This window comes from Larus michahellis, chromosome W (genome assembly GCF_964199755.1).
Source record: "Larus michahellis chromosome W, bLarMic1.1, whole genome shotgun sequence".
NCBI lineage: Eukaryota > Metazoa > Chordata > Aves > Charadriiformes > Laridae > Larus > Larus michahellis.
Window position 1 is genome coordinate 18308262 of NC_133929.1, and position 26543 is coordinate 18334804.

General features: G+C 45.0%; 1 protein-coding gene across 1 annotated transcript; it reads right to left on the bottom strand.

Moving 5' to 3' along the window:
* Positions 1-78: 78 nt before the first annotated feature.
* On the bottom strand, positions 79-25773 carry LOC141735460 (transitional endoplasmic reticulum ATPase-like). Its single transcript, XM_074568292.1, has 17 exons — positions 25274-25773; positions 20138-20249; positions 19580-19752; positions 14404-14546; positions 13289-13419; positions 10978-11109; positions 10456-10558; positions 8433-8566; positions 8033-8168; positions 6883-6995; positions 6166-6330; positions 5933-6055; positions 4630-4842; positions 3036-3344; positions 1441-1596; positions 920-1074; positions 79-505 (listed from the first exon to the last, which is right to left on the bottom strand). The coding sequence occupies exons 1-17, from the start codon at positions 25288-25290 to the stop codon at positions 400-402; spliced, it is 2421 nt and encodes an 806-aa protein (XP_074424393.1). The 5' UTR covers positions 25291-25773; the 3' UTR covers positions 79-399.
* Between the last annotated feature and the right edge of the window lie 770 nt (positions 25774-26543).

The following is a 26543-nucleotide window of genomic DNA, read 5'->3' on the forward strand; positions in this document are numbered from 1 at the left end:
ATGCAAGACATGAGGTTTATAGAGGCAGCACAAGCTACGCTTCACCAGTCCCACACAAAGGAATTGCCAGGGCCTGGCTAGAGTTTTGTGGGATTTTTATTATTTTTGTGGGATTTATTTTATACAGGCTAGCATTGTACTCTTTGCTAAAGATGCTGATTCTGCCACAAACTAGAACAGAAATTTCTCAGAAATTAAGTCGGTTCCCCTCCTTGTTAATTCTCTGACTGCCTCCCAACTGAACACTGGTCTGGATTGGTGTTTGCAGAAAAGATTCCCTGTACAAAGTCTGACATGCAGCTACACTGTTCTGACTGAGGAATGAAGAAGCCGAGAGTCATTGGATTTTTCCCCTGTACAATGTGGCCTGATGTGGATTTTGGTCCAGAGGACAGTGAGTTAACCGTAGAGATCATCGTCATTGTCTTCACTGTACACGTTGCCCCCGCTGCCACCTCCTGTGCCTTGGCTCGGACCGGTACCGCCCTGGTTACCTGATGGGAACCTGCGTGCAGTGGTGCAGGAGGGGAGAGAAGAGATGCTGTTAAAAAGCCTCCTCACAGCTCAGCACAATCCCCTCCCTCCATGCCAACACCCTGGTGCCAAGTAGGACAGGCAGAAGAAATGGGATGAAGCCTTATGGCAGGTCACACAAAAGGCTTATACGGCTGCTGGATGTCACTGGTGTTAAAGGAAAAAAGGGTTGATGGACTTTAGCATTAACAGAGCAGCTACAACTGACCTGCAGCACAGCCTACACCTGCCACATACTCATCTGGCTGCTGTATATGCTAGGGAGAATGGGAAAACATGGTGGAAAAGGAAATTTGTTACCCAGAATCCAACAGAAAGCTGCCTTGGTACTCTGTTCTGGAGCTGGCTGAGCCACACTGCCCTCCCCCCACTCCCCCACAGTTACCTGAAGCTGCCGAAGCCACGGCTCTGCTGTAGAGTCTGTGCAAACATCTCGTATTTCCTGATGTCGTTGTCACTGACAGAACGTCGAGCAAAGCGCATGGCCTCCTCAAAATGATCCCTGCGTATCTCGGGAACTGGGTCATCCTCCTCCACTTCCTGCAGCAGGACAGAGGGCCCAGGTGAGCTGTGTGCCCAAGCTCCGCGGCCCGACAGCCGCCCACAGCCTCCCTCTAGGCCAGGATGCTCCAATGCCCACCAAAGTAGGGGCTGTAGAGGGACACTGTGGCAGACTGAGTCAAGGCTGCAGCAGGGGCCTTCTGAGCAATGCTGACAATGAGGCACCCCAGGAGGGCCTCACCCTCCCACAAAAATGAGAACAAAGTACTCCAGCTCCATGCTCTGTGCTGAGAGCTCACTCATCTCCATCCAAGCATTATGGAGAGGAACATATCCTGCCTCACCCATGGGCAGAGGTGGGCTGCCAGTCTCATGAGCAGGAAAAGCTCAGAGTGCCCCACTCACCATGGCAGAAGGGTTGGTCTGCCTCTCACGTTCTCGCCTGATCTCACTCTCAATGGACTCACGAATGGCCAGTTTGCAGGCACGCTGGCAAATTTCTGTCAGGTCAGCCCCCGAAAAGCCATTGGTCATCTTAGCTAGGAAATCCAGGTCGACATCCTAGCAGGAAAAAAACCCAAAAAACAAACCAAGAGAGGCCTGTCCTTTACACCTTACACCCTCAGGTGACAAAGAGGTGTCTTTAGATCCCATGGTATCAAGGTGTTGCCTTAACTTTAGACAATTTTGAAAAGATGAGCTGTTAAGTTTCTTGTTTTTGGGAAAAGTTAACCACATACAAAGATAGGCCACACTCCCCACACACCCAGCAAGACCCCGTGAAGCAGCTATAAATCATAGAATGGTTAGGGTTGGAAGGGACCTTAAAAATCATCTAGTTCCAACCCCCCTGCCATGGGCAGGGATCAGGTTGCTCAAAGCCCTGTCCAACCTGTCTTTGAACACTTCCAGGGATGGGGCATCCACAACCTCCCTGGGCAACCTGTTCCAGTGCCTCACCACCCTCACAGGAAAAAATTTCCTCCTAATATCCAATCTAAATCTCCCCTCTTTCAGTTTAAAACCGTTACCCCTAGTCCTATCACTACACTCCCTCATAAAGAGTCCCTCACCACCTTTCCTATAGGCCCCCTTTAGGTACTGGAAGGACGCAATAAGGTCTCCTCAGAGCCTTCTCTTCTCCAGGCTGAACAACCCCAACTCTCTCAGCCTGTCTTCATAGGGGAGGTGCTCCATCCCCCTGATCATCTTCGTGGCCCTCCTCTGGGCCCATTCCAACAGGTCCGTGTCCTTCTTATGTTGGGGGGCCCCAAAGCTGCACGCAGTACTCCAGGTGGGGTCTCACGAGAGCAGAATGCCTCTGCACTATTCACCCTCAAGAAGAGGCAGGTTGACTTGTGGATTTAGGATATTGATTTGCTCAGGTCTCAGCATTAGGAGTTAAATGAAGTGCTGTTGGACTGGAAATGGAGATGGGGCACAGGTAGACCAAGACAACCAACCTCCTCCTCCCCCTCAACTGAGGGAGTAGTACTGCAACCTCATTTGAAGCTTTCCTTCCCAACAGCACCTAAAAAGGTAAGCTTGGCACAAAATTTAACTATCAGTTGCATTATTGCCTGCTCCCCAGGCAAGGGACATAGCTCTTGCCTATCATAGAGTTCAGCAACAATTAACTGCAACAGATCCTCTTTAATTTCCATTTCCCACCCCTGTTTTCTACACTTACTTTTCTTTCAGAGTACAAGAATCTTTTCCATCTTGCCATAACAGGGTTTCCTGTTCCCGCACTGTGGGCGGAACTCCACTATGTGATAAAGGCTTGCTGTGCTTACACACTAACACCTAGCTTTGTTGATACCTCGTCTCAGATCTCAAGCCTCCCCCACCTCTTCATCTCCATCCTTCAGGGACTGAAGGTTTCCCAGTTCCGTACTGTGTGGAGCAGTCACCAGCCCTCTGCTCTGTCCACAGCTTGTGAGGAACACGTGCAGCACACAGCAAACCCAAGTCAGACACAGTCAGGGTGCAGATCCTACCTTGGCAACTGGTGATTTCCTCAGGTTGGCCTTAAGAATAGCAACCCGTGACTTCTCATCAGGCAGGGGAATGTAGATGAGTTGATCCAGACGGCCGGGGCGCAAGATGGCTGGGTCAATGATGTCTGGCCTGTTGGTGGCACCGATGATGAAGACGTTTTTCTTGGTGGACATGCCATCCATCTCTGTCAGGATCTGGTTGATGACACGGTCTGCAGCACCACCACCATCTCCAATATTCCCACCTCGAGCCTTTGCAATGGAGTCCAGCTCATCAAAGAAGAGCACACAAGGGGCTGCTTGGCGGGCCTGCAAAAAGCAAATGGTAACAATTACTCCATGTTAATACCACCAGGCGAGGAGCATGCTGATTTCACATTAAGCCTACCCTACAATTAAAGCAGCTCAGAGGAGTACCAGAGCACTGCTGCCACAAGGAGAGCTTGGAGGAGCTGCTCCAGAACAGTCTCCTGCCACACAAACCCTCAATTAAATTATCCTGAACAAGCAGCTGTATTTCCCCAAAGCTAGGAGCATTGTGAACCAAGCAGAAGGGTGGTAACTCCAATGGTAATGCCTGGACCAGAACTCTCCCTGCAAGATCTGGGGATGTCAATTGGTTATTTAGGCACTCAAGTATCAGTGGGCAAGATATATCAAATGGAAGGGGGAAATCCAATCACTGTCTTCAGCTACCTAATGGGTAGTTATAGGGAAAGGGGAGCCAGATCCTTCTTCAAGATGTGCAGTGAAAGGATGAAAGACCACAGGCACAAACGGCTGCAAAGAAAATTTCAGTTAGAAATAAGGAAATAATAAAATAATTCTTCACAATGAGAGAGCTCAAACATTAGCACAAGACACAGAGAGGCCAGGGATTCTCTGTCCTTAGCACATGTTCAGAACAGGAGGCCCTGAGCAACCTGATTGAATTTCCAAGTTATCTCCCTGCTCTGGACAAACAGCTGGAACAGATGGCCTCTTATGTTCCCTCTCAACCTAACTTTTTCTCTCTCACTCTCCTTCCAACTTTGCTCTTTCAGCACCTTCCCTGACCACAGGAGTGAGGATTCCCAAAATAATCCAGAAGGATTATTCTCCACTGACAGGAGGTCACACTATCTATGGGGAAACTGGGCAGTAGGAGTGAGCTCCTTTCTAAACCATATATTTTGCAGGACAAGAACGGAATGGAATATTTCAGTTGGAAGGGATCATCTAGTCCAACTGCGGAAGAAGAACCCGTAGCATGTTTTGAAAATCTGTAGAAGGTGATGGCTAATGAGGTGTCAAAGTAAGCTTTCAGGGATGCAGAGAATATCTATGCCATCCTAATGCTAGCCTCACTGCTAAGACACTGGGGCATCCTGTAACAACAGATACAAATTGCAGCAGGAGAAAACCATTTAAATAGCTATGTTGCCAAAGAGGATTAATTCCCTAACATCAGGAAAGCAGCCTCTGCTCTCAGTCCAAGTGGGGAAAACACAAAACACACAAACAAGAACCAGGCCAGTATGACAGGTGCAGTGGAGACAGTGTTTTGGGGGTATCTCAGCACAAACATAGCACAAGGAGTAGAAGATACACTTACCTTGTCAAAGATTTCACGCACGTTAGCTTCAGACTCACCAAACCACATGGTGAGCAATTCTGGCCCCTTGATGGAAATGAAGTTTGCCTGGCATTCATTGGCAATGGCTTTGGCCAGCAGTGTTTTACCACAACCGGGTGGCCCATAGAACAGAACTCCTTTTGATGGGGTCATGCCAAATTTGAGGAACTTGTCTGGGTGCTCCACAGGATACTGAAGGAGAACAAAACAAACAAACAAAAACCTCTATGATGAGCCAGAATAGGTCTGTACCTTCGAATCATAGAATGGTTTGGGTTGAAAGGGACCTTCAAAGATCATCTAGTCCAACCTCCCTGCTATGGGCAGGGACATCTTTCACTAGATCAGTTTTGTTTCTGCTCCTACCAGAAATACTACCTGAGATTTCTGGGGAGTTAAACACCTGCTCGGTGCCGCTGGAGTTTTTAAATGGGCACTGGTTTGAAAAGCACCACAGCTAAATTGTAAAGCTACCTTAAACAGTCTATTTCCACCTATGAACTAAGTACCAGTTCAGGTAGTTTTCCAGCATGCTTAACCCCAGCTCCACTCTGCCCTGCAGAAGCAAAAGGGAACAGTTCATTATCTAATCTATTTGCTCTGCTCTCCAGAGACAGGCAAGATGTCTGATGTGAGCATTTATCCTCCACAACAAGGTCAGAGACAGGCAATGATTTTAATGCCAGAAAATTAGACTGAAAAGTAGATTCTTTTATTCACAGACAGGCTGTTTCTACAGTGCCAACTGAAAGCAGGGACGTATCAAACCCAAACCACCCCAACACAGGCAGGCACAGAAGTTTCCACAGACCATTCATGACTTCATTCCAGCCTGTCCTTTCATAGATTCACAATTACTTCCCACCTGTCTCTATGTCAATGCTGATGGAAAGCCCTTCAGAGGCTCTCTGTATGAGAATCTTCATCCACTTTCTGGCATATAAAGCCACCACGTAACAGGATTCTCAGCAGTGGTCCCACTGCTGGTCTCCACTTAAGAGAAACAGAACTGCTGCTGTTTCTGCATGTAGCAAAACACCCACTCAAGATGTCACTGTAGACTCAGCTAAAGAAAGCCTGATGCTGCTTCCCATCATCTTACTCTCCCTAAGTTCACTAAGATGGAACAGCGTGGTATTTTCAGTCCATTACAAGAAAAATATCATAAAAACTCTGCATTTACCCTGTTCACAGCCCAAACAGGAATGTGAAGAGGTTCTGGATTTTATAATTATAATTATTTTTCAAGCTGACTAGGCAAAAATCTGTTGGAAACCCTTACCTGTACAAGTTCCTGGAGTTCTCTCTTTACATCTTCTAGACCACCAATATCTTCCCAGGTAACTTGTGGCACCTCCACCACAGTCTCTCGAAGAGCAGAAGGGTTGCTCTGGCTCAGAGCCCACTATTGTTAGAAGAAATAGCATTAAATGAATTCTAACACATTATGTTCACACATTTCAGATAAGCAGTTAGACATTGCACCCAAAAGAAAGAGGGGCACTCCTGCATTACCCTGAAGTCATCCATGGTCACAGCCAGCGAGTTCATCACTTCAGCATCGATGGTTTCGTCTTCTAGGTCTATGAGATCCATCTTCTTTCTGATAGCCTGAAGAGCAGCTTCTGAGCAAAGAGCAGCCAAGTCAGCACCAACGTGGCCGTGGGTTTCGTTTGCCACCTGAAAGCAGAGCACTGACTATGACTCACAGGGATACAACCAAGCACTCTGCAAGGGCAATGCATGCTCTGGTCACTCACTCAGGTGCAACAAAACTCTGGAGGACAGGAACATCAGTGCTCTGCTGCAAATTCAAGACAAGCGCTATCACATATTTAACAGGCAAAGACCTGAGATCAAAGCTGCAACAGGAATTCAGATGGTGTGCAGAAAGATAACCCCAAGGACTGCAGTTCTTCATTCAGGACAGAGATTACAGTAACCATCCAGTATCACCACAATGTTCACCCAGCTCTGTGAGTGCTGTTTCAGGCTTGCTTTATTTTTAAAGAGAATGCCACAGCAAACAAACCCAGGAGGACAGTGGCAAGGCACTTCCAGACTGGACTGATGCACATTTGTTTCACTTAGCCATGCCATTCTTCACTAGTGAGTGAGGATTTTTGGTCACTGGTAGACCAGTTAGAAGGAAGCCCAGAGACCACACATTCGCCCAGTTTCATGCTGTCCTAAACGAGTGGAGACAAGCTTTCCTAATAGCATGCTACTCACCTGTTCCAGATCCACATCATCAGCCAGTTTCATATTTTTCGTGTGGATCTGCAGGATCTCCAGGCGCCCGGTAGCATCTGGGATACCGATATCTACCTCTCTGTCAAAACGACCTGAGGAGTACAAAACATATTTTGAGCTGCTGATTCTGCGAACTAAAGGAGCTGGAGTTGCTGCCTTCCTCTGACAGAGGAACATGATGACGAGCCACAAACACATACCATTTCAGAAAACACCAGAGCTTTGGGTTTCTCTGTAGCATCTATCAGCACAGTAGCAGAGTCAGATCAGAGGAAGAAAGGCTTTAGTCATTTAGGGAAAGTGAGACTACTGTATTAACTAGAGTTCAAGATTATATAAACACAGAGGATTTCTGTTTTTTTATGAGCCTCATTTATAAGAAAATATGCTTCCCCTAACCAACACACCACAAGACATTTTTGTTTATTCCTACCTTCGTGTCCTCAGCATGGGAGCCCACAAATACTGAGAAATTTAATTTTTCAGAACTTTCATAGCAGTACTCAAGTGGTAAAAAGTGTGAACTGCCCCAATATCCAGGGAGGCAGGAAACCTATGTATTACTGCAGTATTAACTAAGGTATGTACACCTATCATTTTCCTCTAGCCATAGCTGTGCATTCAAACGCCTCACTACACATTTAAGAGGCTGTTTTTTCCTGCAAACTTGACTGGTTTGCTATTATAGACTTTACCAACTGGTCATACAACAGACATTTATTTGCACTGCAAAGTTTCAAAAACCTGAAACTCAGAAACTACCAGACTTCTCATCAATAAAAGGAAGAGAAATTGGACAATTCAGAGCCTTCTGAAACCTGAGGCATGAACAACCCCTTAAGTGTTTAGTCCTGAAATAGCCTCACCTAATTGATGAGATGAAAAAGCATGCTACCCTTTAATTATTTCGTTATTTCTACAAGTTCTAACCTAATACAGCACAGAAAATTATACCAAAGGCTGGAAGCCTAGAAATGAAGTAGCTGGAGACAAGCCAATAGTTTATGTAACACACAGAAGATGTTTAATATTAATTTCTGCTCAATCTTTCCAAGGTCCCTGAAGCATAGCCCATAACAAAGTATCTGATACACACACACAAAAAAAAAGGGCAATCAATCGTGGTTACCAAATCGCCTGAGTGCTGGGTCAATGCTGTTAGGTCTGTTGGTAGCTGCCATAACGATCACGTGTGCTCTCTGTTTCAGTCCATCCATAAGAGTCAACAGCTGAGACACTATGCGACGTTCCACCTCTCCATGTGTCTATGGAGAGAGAAAGTAATGATTAGACCAAAAGCTCTAAAACACAGCACAGGAGCTAGTACTGCACCAGAGCAGACAGATATAACAGACACAAGCTCTTAAGAAACATCATGAACTATATCAGATTCTTCTGATATCCAACTTCTGACATCCAACTGAATTCAAGCGTTAAAATACTGCTTTACCCTGTAGTCAAATGCAGAGATTCACACCAGCTGCTACCGAAAAAGATGCACTCCTTTACCTTCTACAGGCTTTCTTTACCTTCTCTCTCTTAGGAGCAATGGCATCCAATTCATCAATGAAGATGATGGCAGGAGCATTCTTCTCTGCTTCTTCAAAGGCTTTCCTCAGGTTGCTCTCAGACTCACCAGCCAGCTTACTCATGATCTCAGGACCTGAAAACGTAATGGCACCGTGGCACCCAGAAGAGAGGCAGCTAGCCCCAAGGCATGCAGCTGAATTTTTTAGTATAATGTTCACGTGGGAGTATCTATATTTCAAGCCAAAGCAGATACTATCAGCCAAGTTCGCTAAATCTTCAGCTGAACAGGCAAGAACAGCATGCAGAATTACTTTCTATTATTATTCTGGTGTTTTCAGTTTAACAGAATGGAGCACTAGATAATGAGCTACCTTTAGCTGCCTCTTTCCTTACCCTATTTCACACTTGGTGAGCTTCTCTGTAATGTGCCACTACACACAGTTAATGACAGTCCTAGCTTGCAAGAGAAGCAATCAAATTATATGGTGATGAATTATCAGGGTAGGGAAGTAAAAAGCTGTAAGATATTGAAGCTGTCTTTAGCTTGCATTACACGGGTATACATTTACCTCTGTAAGATCCTACAAGTTCAAAAAAAAAAAAACCAAAAACAAAACAACAAAAACAACCCACTGAAAAAACACCACCACCCCCAAAAAAAGCCAAAACCCCAAACCCATCTCCTCTCAAAGGATCCTATGAGTTAAAAAAAAAAACACCACAAAAAACAAAAAAAGGCGTAAGCACATCAATCCCAGAAGGAAGGACAGCATTCCCCTGTCCCCTGAGATCTCCTACAATGCTGAACACTAGTGCAGGCTCACAGATTTATTCTGTTTTTACAGATTTTTCTATCATGCTGATGGGAGTGGTAATGAAGAGAAAAGTATGCTTCTAAGAGATCCAAGAAAAAGAAACCTGACCCTCAGGAGTGCAAAGCTGCTAGTGACTGAAGTACATCAGCTGCAGAGCCACTGGTGCAGGCAGGTACTAAGAGTGTTTCATTACAAGTAACTCACCAATTCATACCAGCTCCGTCTACAACACTGCCTGCAGCTCCAGGCTTGAGACCAGCAGACAGAGAATGCATCACTAATTCTGACAATGTTATTTTTATTACGCAATAGAAGTACAAGCGTCTAAAGAAACATCTGACTCATTAGCATGCAGTGACACCTTCCACACACTTAGGAAGTATATGACAAGGGCGACATATGGTTAAAACCAGTCCATTTACATCTGATACCTTGAGATACAAAGCAAGTCACTTCCCTACTGCTGCTCACTGCTATGCTGTGCTATACACTCCTTTGCTTTCACCTTCATGGGTCTATAAGTGATTGAAATCAGAAAAGAAAAGCAGCACTCCTTAAGTACAAATGTTCAGTTACTCCAGCACTGACTGTAAAATGGGACAGAAAAACAGCGAGGAAAATTCAGAATCTGGTCCTTACTGGACATAAACCAGTATCCATCTCAACTGCTACAGGTGAAGAGTGATCAATAGGAGGTTCTGTCACTTGTAGTTAAGTCCCAAGGTACTCATTATAGCTTTCAGGACAGTTCCTCCCAATTAATGTTATGTGAAACAGAACAGGTCTTGTGCTTTACTTGAGGGGAAAAAAAAAGAAATCCACAGCAGACCAGCTTCTTTTCTGAATGGAACATGCTGGCAGCAACAGAAACAAGTGTCCTGCACCCATATACATAGAATAACCTCACCACTTCACTCCCAGCTCTACCCTCACCAACATAAACGAACACTCAGCCAGACTCCAAGTCCCTGCATCGCAAAGCTGTCTTTCCAACTAGCCTGCTACAAAACTATCAAGCTTAAGGGAAGTGCACAGATGCTTCCACACGAATAGCCTCTAAGTGTCCCCAGAGGCACACTTCAAAGAGGTAAGGAAGGATGTCAGGGAGACAATGTGGCTCTATAAGCCCTATTAATACCATTCATTATCATGAGACAGATGAATAAGCACACAGCAGATCTGGGGCCAAAGCAGCCACAAAACTTACCATTGATCAGGAAGAAGAAAGCCCCTGTTTCATTGGCCACTGCTCGGGCAATTAGTGTTTTACCAGTGCCAGGAGGACCATACAGTAGGATCCCACGTGGAGGCTGAGGACAAAGGCAAGGGACTTAGGTGGTGAGCTAGTATCTGAATGCCTAAGTAGCTTCACAGCGAATCTGTAAGCATTTGATAAAGCCAGTCCGAAATTGTGATGCAAACTCACGCAACAGCTGCCATCATAGCACTGCTATCAACACCCTTACTACTTTGCATGACACACAAACAAAAACTTTGCCAGTAACTGACAGTGCTGATTCAAAGCATCCATCTGCTTTGCAAGTTGCCAGTACTTTTGTACTTTTAATCTGTGTCCAAAACATGTAAGGAAATACTTTCCTAACACTAGCATTAAAAAAACCCAACCCAAATTACTTATTCCCCCTCCCAATACCTCATAAATCTCCGACATCAAGAGTCATCCGCAAGGGCAAGCCCACTCATCCACCTGGTACACATGGGGACTTACCTTCACCCCTATGGCCTTGAAGAGTGCAGGGTGTCGGAGGGGAAGTTCCACCATCTCTTTGATTTGAGCCAGCTGCTTCCGGCAGCCACCAATGTCATCATAGCCCACTTCATTCAACGACTCTTCTTCATCCTACCCGGAAGGAAATACATTAAACATCTGAGTGAAAACAACTGTTCAACAATCCCTCCCAGTCTACAGAACCCAGGAATCCAGGTTTTAGCTCATTGCCATTTCTTTGCTGTCTTGAGAACCTCACTTTCAAGTCTTCCTGGTGTCTTCTACAATTGTTTCTTAGTTCTCTTGCAGGAAAGTAACAGAAGATCAGTGAGGAGGATTGTAAACACACTCAACACCTGGGGTGTCGGAAAACACATATATCACACTAATCGTTGTTTAGTCTTATGTGCTTGACAAGTAGAACATCTGCATTTAGATAACATAGGCCTGTGATAGACTCAGGGGCACCTTATCGAACATACTTGAGATTCCCACCCTGCTGTCATAGAAGATCAAAGCACAGTGGAAAACTACACCTGCTTGAATCCCTGATACACAGGCAAGAACAGCAGGTTTGAAGTCTCTCTCTCTCTTGCAAGGACTCTCTCACTAGCAAAAACTCTCTAACAAGGACTGAGTTCTGCAGTGCCTGCATTCCCACTTGCATGCCTCTGCCTGGGCACTGCTTCAGAGATTCCCTGGTCCATGAGGTATCGAGATTAAATTTACTCTTTGCATTTCACCCATGGTTTTGTGGTTGTTCCTGCATCAGCTCACACATCTCTCTTCCCAGACATGCAAAGGGAAATACCTGCACATACCTAGACCTCACTGAAGCCCACCCTCTTGAATGACAGCCTCTGCTGCCAGGACCCCTACAGACTCTAGTGCAAAACAAGTTGTGTGACCCTCTGTAGCTAACAAAGATAACAATTGACAATGAAGCCCAGTATAAAATATACTTATTCCTTAAACTGTAAGTGATATTTCTAACTACTTGACATACCCTAGCTACCATACAGTTCTCTGACATAGTGTTTTCCTTTGGGATTGACTCAAAGTAACAGAGAATGTTAAGATCCAGATGTGCAGATAAGACCAACCATAACCAATTCTTTCAGTATAGCTCTACAGCATCCATTCATTTGGCTGTCCAAATCTCTACTGGCCTTAGCTATCTGTAACATTAGGCCACACTAAAATAATAAAATGACACAGCCTGGAATCTCAGAGGAGCTCAGTCCAAACACCCAAAAAAAGGGACTACTACTTCAAGCAGGTTGCCCTATCTAAGTGTTGAAGATCTCCAGGTCTGGAGATTCCTGCCCTCTCCAGGCCTTTCTCCAGGGTTGTGCCATTGCCTCTAGTCCTGTCCCTGGGTGCAACTCTCTGAAGAGCCTGGTTATCCACCCCTTCCCATCAGGAAGTTGCCAGTAAGCCCGCCTCTTTTCCTTCCCTTCTCCATGCTGCATCAACCCACTCTCCCAGTTGCTCCTCATTCATTCTGATCTCCAGCTCCTCATCATTTTGGTGTCCTTGGATGAACTTGCTCCTATCTGTCTCTGCCGTGTCCTGAAGAGCCCAAACTGGACTCATCCAGTGCCCAGATATAATTTCACAGTGTCAAATAGTGATGAATTTTTCAGAAGGCAGCTAACTACAAACCAGCACTCACCCTGATTTGCAGGTAGTAAAAAGGCACTTACTTTATGAAGTATATACAACCACCTTAGCTCATTTCTCTGAGATTTCCTACTCTGTAACAATAAGGTGGCCAAGACCTGACAATCCACTCAAGCTGCCTCAAGCTTGGGATGCTCAAGGCTAGATACCTTAAGGGACTGGGGGGGGGGGGGGGGGGGGGGAGGAGGGGGAATCAACCATTTAGAAATTTCAAATTTCTCACTGAAAAGGCACTAATTGCTTTCTTTTCACATGGCATGAAATTTAGCAACATTGTAAGCCCTCCCTGCTATGGATCAAGAGAACTTTGTAATTAAAAGATGCATCTAAATCCAGCATGAGATATCTGGAAGCAGATGCAAAATCAGCTGCTGCCAAAGTATGGCATCTCATCAGCAAATCTAAGCATTGGTGCTATCTCAGCATCTGAGGAAGGATACTGGAAGCAAATTTCTCTGACTGCCTTCAGCAGGAGCTCACCTCCTGAAACCAGAGATTTTAATCATTACATTCAATACACAAAATGCCAAAACAGGAACTGCAAATACTACTGCTCTCAAGGACTGTCACTGAAACAGATTTTGGACAGAGGGGATTCAGTAGAACCGCATGGCGGGATTCTGCTCACCTCTCGTTTGATGGGCTCTCCTTCGCAATGGATCACTGTGTCCGGAGCCACTATGCAGTAAGGACTTGGATCTGTCTCCACCACTTTGAACTCCACTGCACGCATTCCTCCACGCACCAAGAAGATGTCACCTGTAAAACCCATTTCAGTAGCCTGATGCAAGAGATGTCTGCAAAATGTCAACCCTTGTACTATCAGCAGCCCCAGAGGACAAGGAAGTGGGTTACACAGGCATACACTGCTGGTATGTTTAATACCACTCTGTATTTCAAACTCAAGAGCTGCATGTACTGTGACTACCCAAGCATCATTTAGATTTGTAGCAGTTGAAGTTCTCAAATTTCATCCAGAAACAAACAGCAAACAAAACTAGCAAACAGATACTCTGCCTACATACAAAACACAAAGGCAAGGAATCACATTTCTTTTCCATTCGGTTTCAATTTAACATTTCTAAAACAGGCAAAAAGCCACAACTTAATAAAAATTCATTTTGAAGTTATTATAACTAGTTGTTACTAGTTATAACTGATTGTCTCCAGAAGCAGAATAATATATAATACTGCACTATGACTCCTGGTCTAAACTGGGCTACAGAAGCTGGATAACTTCAACTTGTGTTTATACTGTATTAGGACCTATTTGTTCCAGCAGAAGCGCTACCAGCACAACTCTAAAAGTATATTTGGTTTTTTATGTACTCTCCCAGTTATTAATTAAATTACTTTGAAAAAGTGAATTTAGTCAGGGTGCCAGCTAGTATATCCAACCAATTGATTAATATGCGGACAACTCCCCAATCCCATTGAGTGGTAGCAACTCAGGAGAAAAATCTCATTAAATTGAGTTCTACCTCAGCCTTTTCTGATGGTCTCCCATCCCACGTAGCAAAACAACGCAGAACTATCAAGCTTCTCTGCCAGCTAGCAACAGATATCACCCTTTCTTCTGAAGACTGGGAAAAAAATTAAATCAGCACCAACAAAATCTCACCCTACAGATGTCAGTCTAATGCTTCATGGAGATCTGTGCAAGCTTCTAGAAATTCTCTTTATTCAGTCTCAGGACTAGCTCACACTCGCTGACATCAGGATTTCAATAACAGGTGCTATTACCTTTCCTGATGGGTCTGTATGCTTCCAGGAAGTACGGCTTGAGATAGACCTCAAACAGATTCCCCGTGATCCCTTCTACTGTGTCATCAATTGGCAGCACATGGATACGTTTGCCATATTTCACATCTGGACAAGGCTGGATGCTGCAAGAGAAGAAAACTCCAGTTAGCCATATGTGGGAAAGTAATGGAAGATCGGTGAGGAGGACTGTAAATATGCTCAAGTGACTCACACCTATATAGTGACACACACACCACACTCACACCTATATAGTGACACACACACATATATCACACTAATTGTTTAGTCTTACGTGCTTGCAAGTAGAACATCTGCACTTAGATAACTTAAGTCTGCTATGGACTCAGGGTGCAGCTGCATCTATTCATTTACCAGGGGGTGAAAAAGATTTATTAAGCCCTATACCCATTCGTGATCAGATACGAGGAGATGCTCAGCTGCAAAATGTCAGAGGTCCTGATGGGCAAGACATTATTGCACCTGTGTTGTATCAGTGGTTGTGTACAGCAGTTTTAACAGCATATACAGAACTTGTTGAATTAGTGTCGTCCCTCGGAAACTGGTGTGCAACCAAGAAAGGTATTAATTTGGTGCAGCAGATGGGGATGGCTCATGTGTTGGTTACAGGATGCAATCCGGACAGTGTAGCAGTGATGAGAAGTATCAAAATGCAGTTTTTGAGAGGAGCATCTGCCTCACTAAACCCCTTGGTTATACCAGCAGCGACAAATGCTATGGGTACTGTAGGTGCCCTAGGAAATACCTTGAGGGAAACTGAGACTGTGATTTCGGGACCATCTGTGTGGGTGGTGAATAAAGGAGAGCCGACGAAACAGAAAGCAGTTACAGCATGGGTGACAAGGAAACAAAAGCGGAATGATTTTGTACAAGCTGTTATCCCACAATCAGAAAGAGATGGGATCACAACATCAGAAATGTTTCCCCGGTGGCAAAAGTTAGCATTTATGCAAAAAAGCCGACCACCCCCAGCCCCACCACCAACTCCGCGCCCCCCCTCCGCCCTGCCTGACACCTCAGTGCAAGATGTGACCCGGGAACAAAAGCAATATACTTTCCAAGTATTGCCTCAGGGATACAAACACAGTCCCTCCATTTGCCACCTAATGATAGCAGATGATGTAGCAGTACAGTCGGGTACTGTTACTGTTTACTATTATATTGATGGTCTACTGATTATGGCAGAGTCACAACAAGAAAGTGAAGCAGCTGCTGAATTGCTGAAAGTGCATTTGCAGGACCGAGGCCGGGCAATTAATCCAAAGAAAATACAGGGCCCTAGTGCTACAGTACAATTTTGGGGAATAGTTTGGCACGGACAGATTATAGAGAAATACCAAATCAGGTATGTACCAATCACTGTAAAACAGTTACAGTCCTTTGTGGACTTTTAGGGTACTGGAGAGCTTTTATCCCACATTTAGTGATATTAATGTGCCTTCTGCAGAAATTAACTAGGAAGAAAGTTGTCTGGCAGGGGACCAAGCAGCAACAAGAAGCCTTTGATGCCTGCAAAAATGCTTTGATTGAGCATGCACAATTATACACTCCTAAGCAAGGATATCCGTTCACGTTAGTAACGATTCCAGACGATATAGTCTTGGGATTGTGGCAGATGACTGGGATGAAAAATCAGAAAGAACCTGTAGGATTTTGGTCCAAGGCGTTACAAGGTTCCCCTATACATCATAACCCAACTTCTCCTCTTACTTTACATCCTTTGTTAATATCAGATGCTCAAGTTTTTGTATTTCAGGTATCTTCAACGAATACCTGTGCCTTATCTAGAGGAGATGGCATTGGAACGGTGTTATTGGTGTCACAAACCCAACATCAAATTGAAGTTTAATCTGAAAAAGCGGAAGCCATAGCTCTCCAATCTGTGTGGGCAATAAACCCACATGAGGTTACCAAACATGGAGTAATAATAGCTGAAGGAGTTGGAGCAATGCGTATGTATCACTGGAAGGAGATGTCACTGCTGTTTTCCTCCCCTATCACAGGTTGTCTCATTGTGCTTTGTAGTCTGGTACTACAAGCACGTGCCCTGGATACACCTCTGCAAAATCAACATGTAAATACTTGGATTTGGTTAGTGTCTACTGTAACTAACTCACCTGCCTTTTATATGAAGGGAAGGTCAACAGCTGCAGATCTTTAGACAATTTGTTTCAGTGGTGCATCAACCCCAGCAGCTGTATTATAGAATTATATTATGCTAAGTGATTTTTGATATTCATGTCTCTCATTGCTATCTTTTCTGAGTAGGTAGCGGCTGTATGCCAATGAATATTACAATATCAACTGACAGTGGACTATTTGCTCCCTTTACACCAGAAACACTGCTTCAACTTTGAAGGCATGTGTTGCCCCAACATAACTGATGAAACAGCCAGCATAAAGCACGACATTCAGCATTCTCCGGGACTTAATGCATCAAATGAAACAACCCACTGGTGGTGCCTGGCTGGCTGAGTGGTTTAATCCCCTGACAAGAGGAATGGGACACCTGATTCAAAGCAGTATTGCAGAAATACGTTTATTCCTTTTTCTAGATATATGTTTATTGCATGCCTTTGTAAATTACTCTGTGTTACACCCCACAAGCCTAAATGAACATCTCCAGCTTTGTCAACCCCAGCAGAAGCGGTCTCTTGAGCAAGGGGGTGGAATGTGGAAAAGTAACGGAAGATCAGCAAGGAGGATTGTAAATACGCTCAAGGGACTCGCACCTGGGGTGCTGGGAAACACATATATCACACTAATTGTTGTTTAGTCTTATGTGCTTGCAAGTAGAACATCTGCGCTTAGATAACTTAAGTCTGCTCTGGACTCAGGGACACCTTATCTAGCCGCTTGAGAATCCTGCCCTGCTGTCAAAGAAGATCAAAGCACAGTAGGAAAACTATACCTGCTTGAACCCTTGAAATACCGGCAAGAACAGGGAGTCTGTGCTCTCTTGCTAACAAGGACTCTCTCTTGCTCCGCAGTGCCTGCATTCCCTGCTTGCATGCCTCTGCCCAGGTGCTGCTTCGGAGATTCCCCGATCCATGAAGTATCAAGATTAAATTTGTTCTTTGCCTTTCATCCGTGGTTTTGTGGTTGTTACTGTGTCCTGCCTGCATCGGCTCACACACCATATCATCCTGGACTTATACCTGAGTCTGGAAAAGGCAGCTATGTCCCTTCCCAGGCCAGTAAAATGCCAGAAAGGACCCTCCAAAGCCCTGGTGAAACTTCACACCTGCACAAGAATGCTAACAAGGCAAAAATCATGCCCATCTGAGAGCTAGTCTTCACAACACATGCTTCCCTTCACTCCTCTCAGCCCTATCCAAAACTGCTGGGGAGTTTCATACTTTCTTCCTACCCCCTGCTCTTCTGTAACCCCCCTTGCCATCCCCAAGGCACATTCACAAGTTACTAATGCAGCCTAAAGACCTGCAAGAGTTGTGAATGAACTCTTGTTTCAACAAGGAGCTACTGCTGAAACAACTGTAAGGGAAAGGGAGCTGGGGAAAACTCTTTGTTCCTTCCTCACTCTCTCATAACTTACTACAGAGAAAAGAGCTCCTGTTGCTGATAACACTGATTCTGAGCAAAGGCTCTCACAGTACCAACCAGGGGTAGGCAGGTGTCTGTCAATTCCCCTTTGTGGAGACTGACATTTAGGTTAAAGTCCGAAGGCCCCTTTCCCCTTTTTAAATAAACATTTCAGCTATTATTTTACAGTGTAGGCCAACAGCCTACTGTAGCAACACCTCAGAGTATCAAGCTGCAGCAGAGGCAGAAAGCTCAAACTGGCTTTGCCAGCTAAGAAAAGCCTATGAGGAACTGCAGCTGAGCGCACGACTTTTCATACGCTACTTCGTTCGAGACTCTTAATAGATTCTTTTACCACATGCTTTACAGAGAGGATATAGCAGAAGGGTAAAGGAAAAGACAGACTGCCACAGAAGGAAAACAGTTGATAGACTACAAGCAGGAAGCTATGAGCACATGAATCTGGATTTTGGCAGAAACCAGGCCACAGAAAGTAAAACAATAAGTACTTAAAGATCAGCAAGAGGTGTGAAAATTCTCTGACCCTTGCAACAAAGCTAAAACAAATGGTAACACATCTGGAAGGCTGAGAACCACTACAGAACTCTCAGCAGAGAAGAGGAGAGTGCAAGCTGAACTGTCTCACTAGAAATTACTCCAACGGTAATCTCACATCAGGTTAAAGTAAGGATTCACCTTTATTTTAAATCCACAGACTGGCTCAAAGCACTGTTCTGTTCCAACTACAGTTGTGTTTAAAACTTGCATTTTCTAGTGGTAGAGAGATGGGTGGAACAGACTTGTTTCTCTCCTCTACGAAGTTCGTATGAAACACATTTTGCATTTTAAGATTATTCCAGACATCACCCCAGGAAGTCTAATGTCAGAAACCAGGCTCCAATTTTCTCAGAATATGCACGATATTCCAGATTAGGAAGATGCTCAGGAGGAAGAGCTGTCAGCCCTTACGTATTTAAGCCTGCAAATTAGCATTTTTATGTTTAAGAAATGCTCACACGTTTTTCCCCCCACTCCCATCATAGAATGTTTTATAACAAAACACTGAAATATAAAAAAAACCTTCGAGGATTTTTAATCTTGCTATTTGACTGCTTCATGTTTTTATTGCTCATTTCTAGCAAGTTTTAACTTCTGGTTGTCATATGGTAGCTCAGTGCTTGAGCTAACCATACTATGAGATCAATTACAATGTTGCTTACTGCTTAGACAGGAAAAACTTGTGAATTCATCTGACAATGTAAATTTGGGAAGAAGACAGTGACAACAGCAGGGTAATTGAACTACTTAATTTAATGACAGGACCTGGGCTCATGAAGTTCCTGAAGAGACTTCAGGAATCTTCAGCATCACTTTTTAGTATTAATCTGAATATGCATACAGCCCAAAACACATGCAAAAGTAAACTGAGATCCCCAATACAAGACACACACTTGAAAACATTTCTGTGATCTCTGGAAGATGTAAGAATACTTCCTGCAGACCCTGTCTCCGCTACAGACTGAATCAATTCAGAGCCAGCGCACAAATTATTTAGGCAACTCAGGGGTACACAAGTTAGCAAACTAGTCCTCACCTGATCACATCACCCAGGCGCACTCTCAGATTGTTGCGAACAACCCTATTCATGCGAATCTTCTCATCTGAGCAGGTATCATCTGACAGAACAATGCAGACCGCTTCTCTCCTCTTCTTTCCTTTTAGCAGAACAGTGTCTCCTCTGAACAGTTGTAATTCATCCATTTTTGCCTGTAAACAATAACAGCATTAGAACAAACTTTTGACAAAACAAGAATTCAAGCATTTGAAGGAAAGTTACTTGACTTTGGAGAATTACATCTTGGAAGTGATATACTAGATCTACGAAGACAGAGGCTCCCACTACACCGGTCGAGCTAATCCTGAAGCCAGACTAAGGGCACAAGCTCAACTGAATCCTAAAACTTGAGAATCAAAATATATTTTATCATGGAAGAGTGTTAGAAAACAAGACAACCCACCTCCCTCACTTGTAACTGCTGCAGCTTCTGACGTAAATACTTCGATTCACGTTGCAAAGTTACATTTCAAGTTAATAGACAGCAACAGCTTGCATATTACCAGATTAAATGCTTGGCTTTTATAGATGACGCACCTGGGACAGTGACACAACACTGTTGTCTTCATTGATGGCTTCATCAACAATTAACCTATTGGGCCTGTTCTTCTGCTTCAGAATAGCAGTTGATAAGTCATCTGCTTTAGAACTGGCAAAGAAAACAGAAGTTAATGAGTCCAAGTGATATTGCTCCCCCCCTTTCCAGCCACCTCCTTCTTTTGTTCTCCATTTTCTACAGGTTTCTTTGTTGTCTTGTCTTTTAGAAACTATACTATACTAAACTATATTCCTAGGCACCAGTTTCAGGAGTTCAAAGCAGAATGTTTTCTGTCACTAAATATAACTATATATATATATAACTATAATATATAATAATATATATAATATAACTAAATATAACTTTACTAGCCTCAAATGGAAATAGCTATGAAGCTATCTATGAAAATAAATGATCGGTGAGATGTTGCTGACTGTACAATGTTTTGCCTAAAAGAATTAGTCGGACTCATCTGAAATCACATGTAACCACTGCCACCAAAACAAAAGTTCAAGTCTATTTGGTGTCAAATCCCAGATAAATAGGGGAATTAAAGGACAATGCTGCAGCTCCCCTGACAGGAAGAGTTGTAACTAATAGGCCTCAACAGGCTAAACTCTTAAAACTAGCAAGCCGTTAGAAATATTCAAGCGCTCATGAAAAATGGGGGTTTCTTTTTTTTTTTTTTTTGAATATAAGCACCTTTCCATAATACCTTCACAGGAGTCACTGCAGCTCTAGCCCACTATGCCACAAGAAATATGACAGATAATTTGTTTGTCTTGACAAAATGGAACACATCAAACAGCAAGGAAATGAAGGAATAAAAGAAAGGCAGATTAAGTGATTTCCTTCAAAATCTAATCATGATTGACTTTATGAAAGAAATATGAACTTGAATCAACTGATTCCCGAGGAGCTCTTGGAAGTTGTACATTAGCCAGCAACAACAGCAGCAGACTGTTGTAACTTCCCTTGGTGGGCGTCTGACTATTCTCTCAAAGTAGTCCAGATGTGCCAGTGACTAAGGTCAGAACAGAAAACTTTGCACAATTTGGTTTGATTCTCACCAAAAAGAAAAAATTAAATCTTCCTTTGTCCTAAGCAAGCAACAAGCACCAGCAGAGAGTAGGAAGCTTTGTGAACAACTGTGTTGGCTGTACGCTTTGGCTCCATTTCGCTGTTTTAAGGACAAAATAACCAGAAGAAATCAAACCTTGAGTAGAAGTGGCAGAGCAAGCAGCTACACAGCACGAACGCAGACTGTGGCAGCAGTGCATCACTTGGCATGCTCACTGCATTTTTAGAAGTACATCAGAGAGAGGTGACATACCTACAGTGTGATGTTACCCGAGGTCCCCCCACCCCTCAAGACAGAGGTTTTTCCAAGACAGACTATGTGGTATCGGCTCCTTTCTCTGTCACATAAAAGGGGGAACAACACCAAGCAAGCCTATGCGGGCAGCCAGCTTGTTTCCTATGTTATCAGGGCTTATGTGAAGCTTGAAAACATGCTGGAAATGAGAGGCAACATTATTTTAAGTGAACAAAAGAAAGAGTTGTAAAACATGTCTTTCCAGGACTGCCAGCACTGGGAAAGTCACCTTTTTCCTCTCTTCATTAAAGAGTGCAAGAGGTAAGAAATCGACATCCATCCCTTTCAATAACCATGTGAGATGTTATAGATCCATTCTCTAAACCCAAAAAGAGACAAGAAATGCTGCTGGATACACCCAGGAAGGAGCTCATGAATTCCATTTTCAACCTAAAATGCAGTCTTGGTAAGTCCTAAAAGGTCTGGGATTTCCAGGAAAACTGAGTGTGCAATAAGAAAACTGAAACCGATACATCATCAGGCCACGCAGGATCTTGTGGTTAAAATGGTGGATAGAAACAACAACCTACCCATAAGGGCCTTACCTCAGCATTAGTTCCTGGACACTGGAAATTAATTTAGCAGGTAGATTTTAAAACTTGAGCTAAGGGACACCAGAAAGAAACAATTTAGCTTGTTCAAAGTGTGAATGTGAATCATATCCCTCTGCACAAGATGTGGATCCAAAGGGCTTTTGATAAGAAACTGCTGCCAGACTTTGGCTACATAAACTGTCACTGAAACTGAGTGGCTGTCCCTCAGGATGCAGAGATTGCTGTGCAGCCTAAAAAAGGGTCTGGGATATGAGATAAAAATAAATGGAAGAGGAATTGGGCAGCAAGTGGAAGCTTTTGGACCAAAACTTTCAATAAACCAAAAGCTGTATCAATCTGGAAAATAAGCTCAGATACCTGCTGACACACAACAGGGCTGAACAGTACAACAAAAGGTCCACTTAGTTATGCTCAATGTGAGAAAAGAAGTTTTAGTACTGAACAACTGAATCTGCAGTTTCCTAAGAAGCGAGAGCTGGATCAACGTTGTCAGTACATTACTGCGCTTAAAGCAATTGAAAAGCTTAGAGACATTAAAAAAGGAAGAAAGGTCTCCAAGAAACAGCATGCAAACATCAAAACACGTGGGGTCAGCTTCAGTTATATGACCTGACAGTTCTGCAGACAAAGAAACAAAGGTGTTAAGAAATTATATGACAGCTACACGGGAGAGTGATGTTATTTCTCCTACAGACAAGGGTAAGGACTTTGACAGACAGACAGTATCCATCTTCCAGTAGCAGTTTAGAATACTATTATCACCATTAGCCCTCATTGCATCTCTCCTGAGGGTTCCTCATGCTGTAATTGAGATGACAGAACAAAATATGTCTGTGCACCTCAACCACGCTCAGACAATCCCCGACATCTGTGCATCAGGCAAGGAGAGCCTGAACTGAAAACACCAAGCAGGAAAGCCTAAGGCATGTGTTGGGGTTCTCTCCTGCCAACTTTCCTACACATGCTGGTAAAATTCAGCAAAGGGCAGGACAGACAGCTAACCTAGGTAATTTTTAAAGCTCCTCAATGAGTTTCCTGTCAGAGAGAGCCTGGTGCAAATCCTCTAGATCATCTCCCCTACTAACCCCTTTTGTCAGCTCACTCACACACTTTCCCTCTTGCACCTTTCTTTCACTAACTTAACAGAGGGATAAATTGAACACAAAATGTAGCTTTAGAGCTGTTTTGGAATTAAAAGGAAATTCAAAGCCTGCATCAAAAACCTGCCCCTAGACAGAGGCCAGAAGCAAGGACATAATAGCACAGCTAATGGCCAAAATTGCATATAAAGCACAAGACCAATAAAATTGAAGCAAATATGTACTAGCCCTAAAGACCAACCAGAATGGGTTCCCAGTTTCCATCCTTAGCCCCCTTTTCTCTCTCAGTAAAGCAGTCAAATAGCCCCATTTGACACAGGGAAGAGGCAGGGAGAGATATTTTACAACTTACATCACTTCATCATTTTTCTCTGTGTCAGAGCTCCCCTTGTTCGGCATGTGATAATGCCCAGAGGCTATGCATTGTGGTGGACAGTATGAAGAGTGAGAGCCGAAAGTAATCACCGATTCTTCTGAAAATGACTACCAATCTCTGAAGCTCCACATAAAGTAGGGAACTAAGTTGTTCCTGCAAGTCTGTGCTAAATATACAATGAAAAGTCACCAACTCAAAATGATTCCAGCTTGAGTAACAAAAGTGAAAACAGTCATGCCTTCTGTATACTGGTGTGCCTTTTTATCAATACCCTCATGAACTCACTTCCTAGATAAAACCTGTCAGCGGTTTCTTACTACCCTGAACATCTATGTTACAGACTGAACTACTTTCCTCAGGTAAGTATTAAAAAAAAAAAACAAACCATAAAACATTTTATCCATTGAAGCAAATGAGTGAAATATCTGATGATTGCAGCCACTTACTGGAACAGCACATGACAATCAAGCAGTGAGTTCATACCCACACTCAAGATGCCAAGTTCTCAAATACTGTTTCAGACAGGTATGCACATGAAAACAAGAATCTCTTCAGAAACCACACTCCATTAGCTCTTGCAATGCTACTCCCTGTGCTAAAGCTCAATTCAGCAAGGTGGCTGCCAACAGCATTGACCCAAAAATTGCAACTAAAAAGTAACTGTTTTCCAGTTGCAGAGTAACTTTTGTTGATTCCTATGTAGTGAGAACAACTTTGCAAAAGTAGAATTTTATTTTTAAAGACACTGTTCACTTTGCTCAAGCTCAAAATATGCCTTTGAGACCATCACTTCCATCACAAGCTCTACCAGACACTAAATTCTTGGCACACCTTGCTGAAACTGACTTAGTAGGACCAAGTAGGTCTAAATTGCAGGAGTTGCAAAAGAAAAGGAGAAGATAAACCACAGGCACTAAAGGGACTGAAAGTGCCTCTGGCGAGGCCAACAATTCACTTAAAGTATTCTTGAATTGGGGAAATTATCTTTAGGTTCTATTTTTACTCCTCTCAAGAGGCAATTAAGTGGCTTGCACACGTGGGCTGGGAGCTGAGAGACCAGTATTACGCGACTCATTTTTGAGGAGCACAAAAGATGACCCTCAGCCTGGAACTGAAAACAGAGTGAGGCAAGACACAGGAGACGAAAATATAGCCGACTGCCTCAGCTGCCACAGAGGCCAGCCCGGCACAACATATCTGCCTCTTCTAATGCCAAGTCACTTCTAGCCCCGACCCGAGGGCCGCTGCGGGCCTGCGGGGAGGAGACCGAGACACGCCTCTCCCCCCTTGCTGCCCCGCCAGCCTCCACCGCTTTCCCCGGCGCTCCGGGGTCTGGAAGACAAAGCCCTCCCTGGCTGAGGCCTAGCCCAGGCCGGACGGCCCCGGGAGGGGGCACGGCCAAAGCCCAGTGGAGGCCCGACCTGACCAGGCCTCGGTTCCTCCATGACTCGACACTTCCTGGGGAAACCTGGCCGGGAAGTTGAGGGGCGGCGGCGTACGGGGCCCCTCTCCGGGCACGCACGGAGTGGCCCATCCCCCTCCTGGCCCCACCCCAACCTCCTCACAGACTGCATGACACAGCATGATCGGAGGTCGGATCGGGCCAGCCGCCGGGCCCGGCCCAGGCAGAGCCGCGCGGAGGTGAGGTAAGGAGAGGCAGGCCGAGCTAGGCCCAGCACCACCTCAGCAGGGCCTAGGCCGCGGCCGGCTGGGGGGCGGCCCACACTTACTCGGATCCTGAGGCCATGGCGCTAGGGGGGAAAGGGGCGAGGGGAGGCGGCCAGCGGCGGCTCCTCAGGGCAGGCGACGGCGGGTCTCGGGTAGGCTCGCAGCGGTGGCGACAGATCAAGGTGCTTCACGCTGACTGAACCTCAGAACCGACTCATCGGAAGGGGAAACTCCGCCCTGCGCTGCCTCACCTGCCTGGCAACAGCGTGCGCTGACCAATCGGAAATTCAGCCCGGCCAGCGCCTCAGCCAATCAGGGAGGCAGAAGCGAGGGGACGAGAAAAAAAAAGAACGAGCGCCCTTCCTCTTCCTCCCCCGCCCCTCTCCTTTCCCTTCCCAATCGTCACGAGCCAAGTGCAACACCCGTCAGCCAATCGCAGCGCCGCTCCTGCCGTGGCTGTTCTACAGGGCAACACGGGTCGCGCAGACAATGGCAAAAATCCACCAATGGGAAAATCCAGGCGGAAAGTCCCAGCACGACGAGCATCTGGGCTAGTCTCGCCTCACGATTGGCTAGCGCCCGAGGAAAGGGAAATGCGCGTGGAGGGTTGCAGCCAATTATGAGGGGTGGGAGGTGGGTGCTCAGGGAGCAGCCGGAGTGCGTTGAACGCGCCTGGACTCAGCCGGTGGGGTCGCGGGGTGAGTTTAGTTCTGTTGGGGGCGGTCCCGGCGAGGCTTTGGGGGAACGTGCTCCAGAGGTTTCATTTCCCCCCAGGTGAAAGGGCGCATGCGGGGCCCCGGCTCTTTCTCTCCACCCAAAGGTACCTGCGGGGCTCCTTTCCCCGATTATTTTTTTTTTTAAGCAGGTTTTCTTTTCCCTGATTGACTTTTTTTTTTTTTTTTTTGGCAGGGCTGGACTGTCCCACCACAGGTCTCGTGCTCCCAGCCACTCGTCCCAGCACAGACTCTGCCCCATCAGGGGTTTGAAGAGCTAGCTTCCCTTGAACCACCCAAAGCAGCCCTCCCACAGCTCTTCCATCACTGATGGCCACCCCTCCATGACCTGCTGCCCTCCAACCACTGCTTCCTGCTCTGTTTAGGCACTCACATCCCCACCTGGGTGGTATTTCCTTAGGGCTAGAAACATTGCTGGAGCACCTGCAGTCTCGTCCCTGCTCACGTTCAGAGGGAATCAGATGTGCCTGATGCCTGTTCTCAATCATCTGGTGCTGGCAGGCACTCCCTTGTTTTCTCCTAGGTGCTTATGAATAATTTAATTACCTGGTGCTCTGTTCCAAGGAGCCAACTAGTATTTAATCCCTGCCTCACCTCT

Coding starts and splice junctions, on each gene's coding strand:
- LOC141735460 (XM_074568292.1), bottom strand. Junction 8,567..10,455: donor TTTCTTCTTCCTGATCAATG/GTAAGTTTTGTG, acceptor TTACGTTTTCAG/GTCCTGAGATCATGAGTAAG. Junction 4,843..5,932: donor AACTCCAGGAACTTGTACAG/GTAAGGGTTTCC, acceptor GTTCTCCTTCAG/TATCCTGTGGAGCACCCAGA.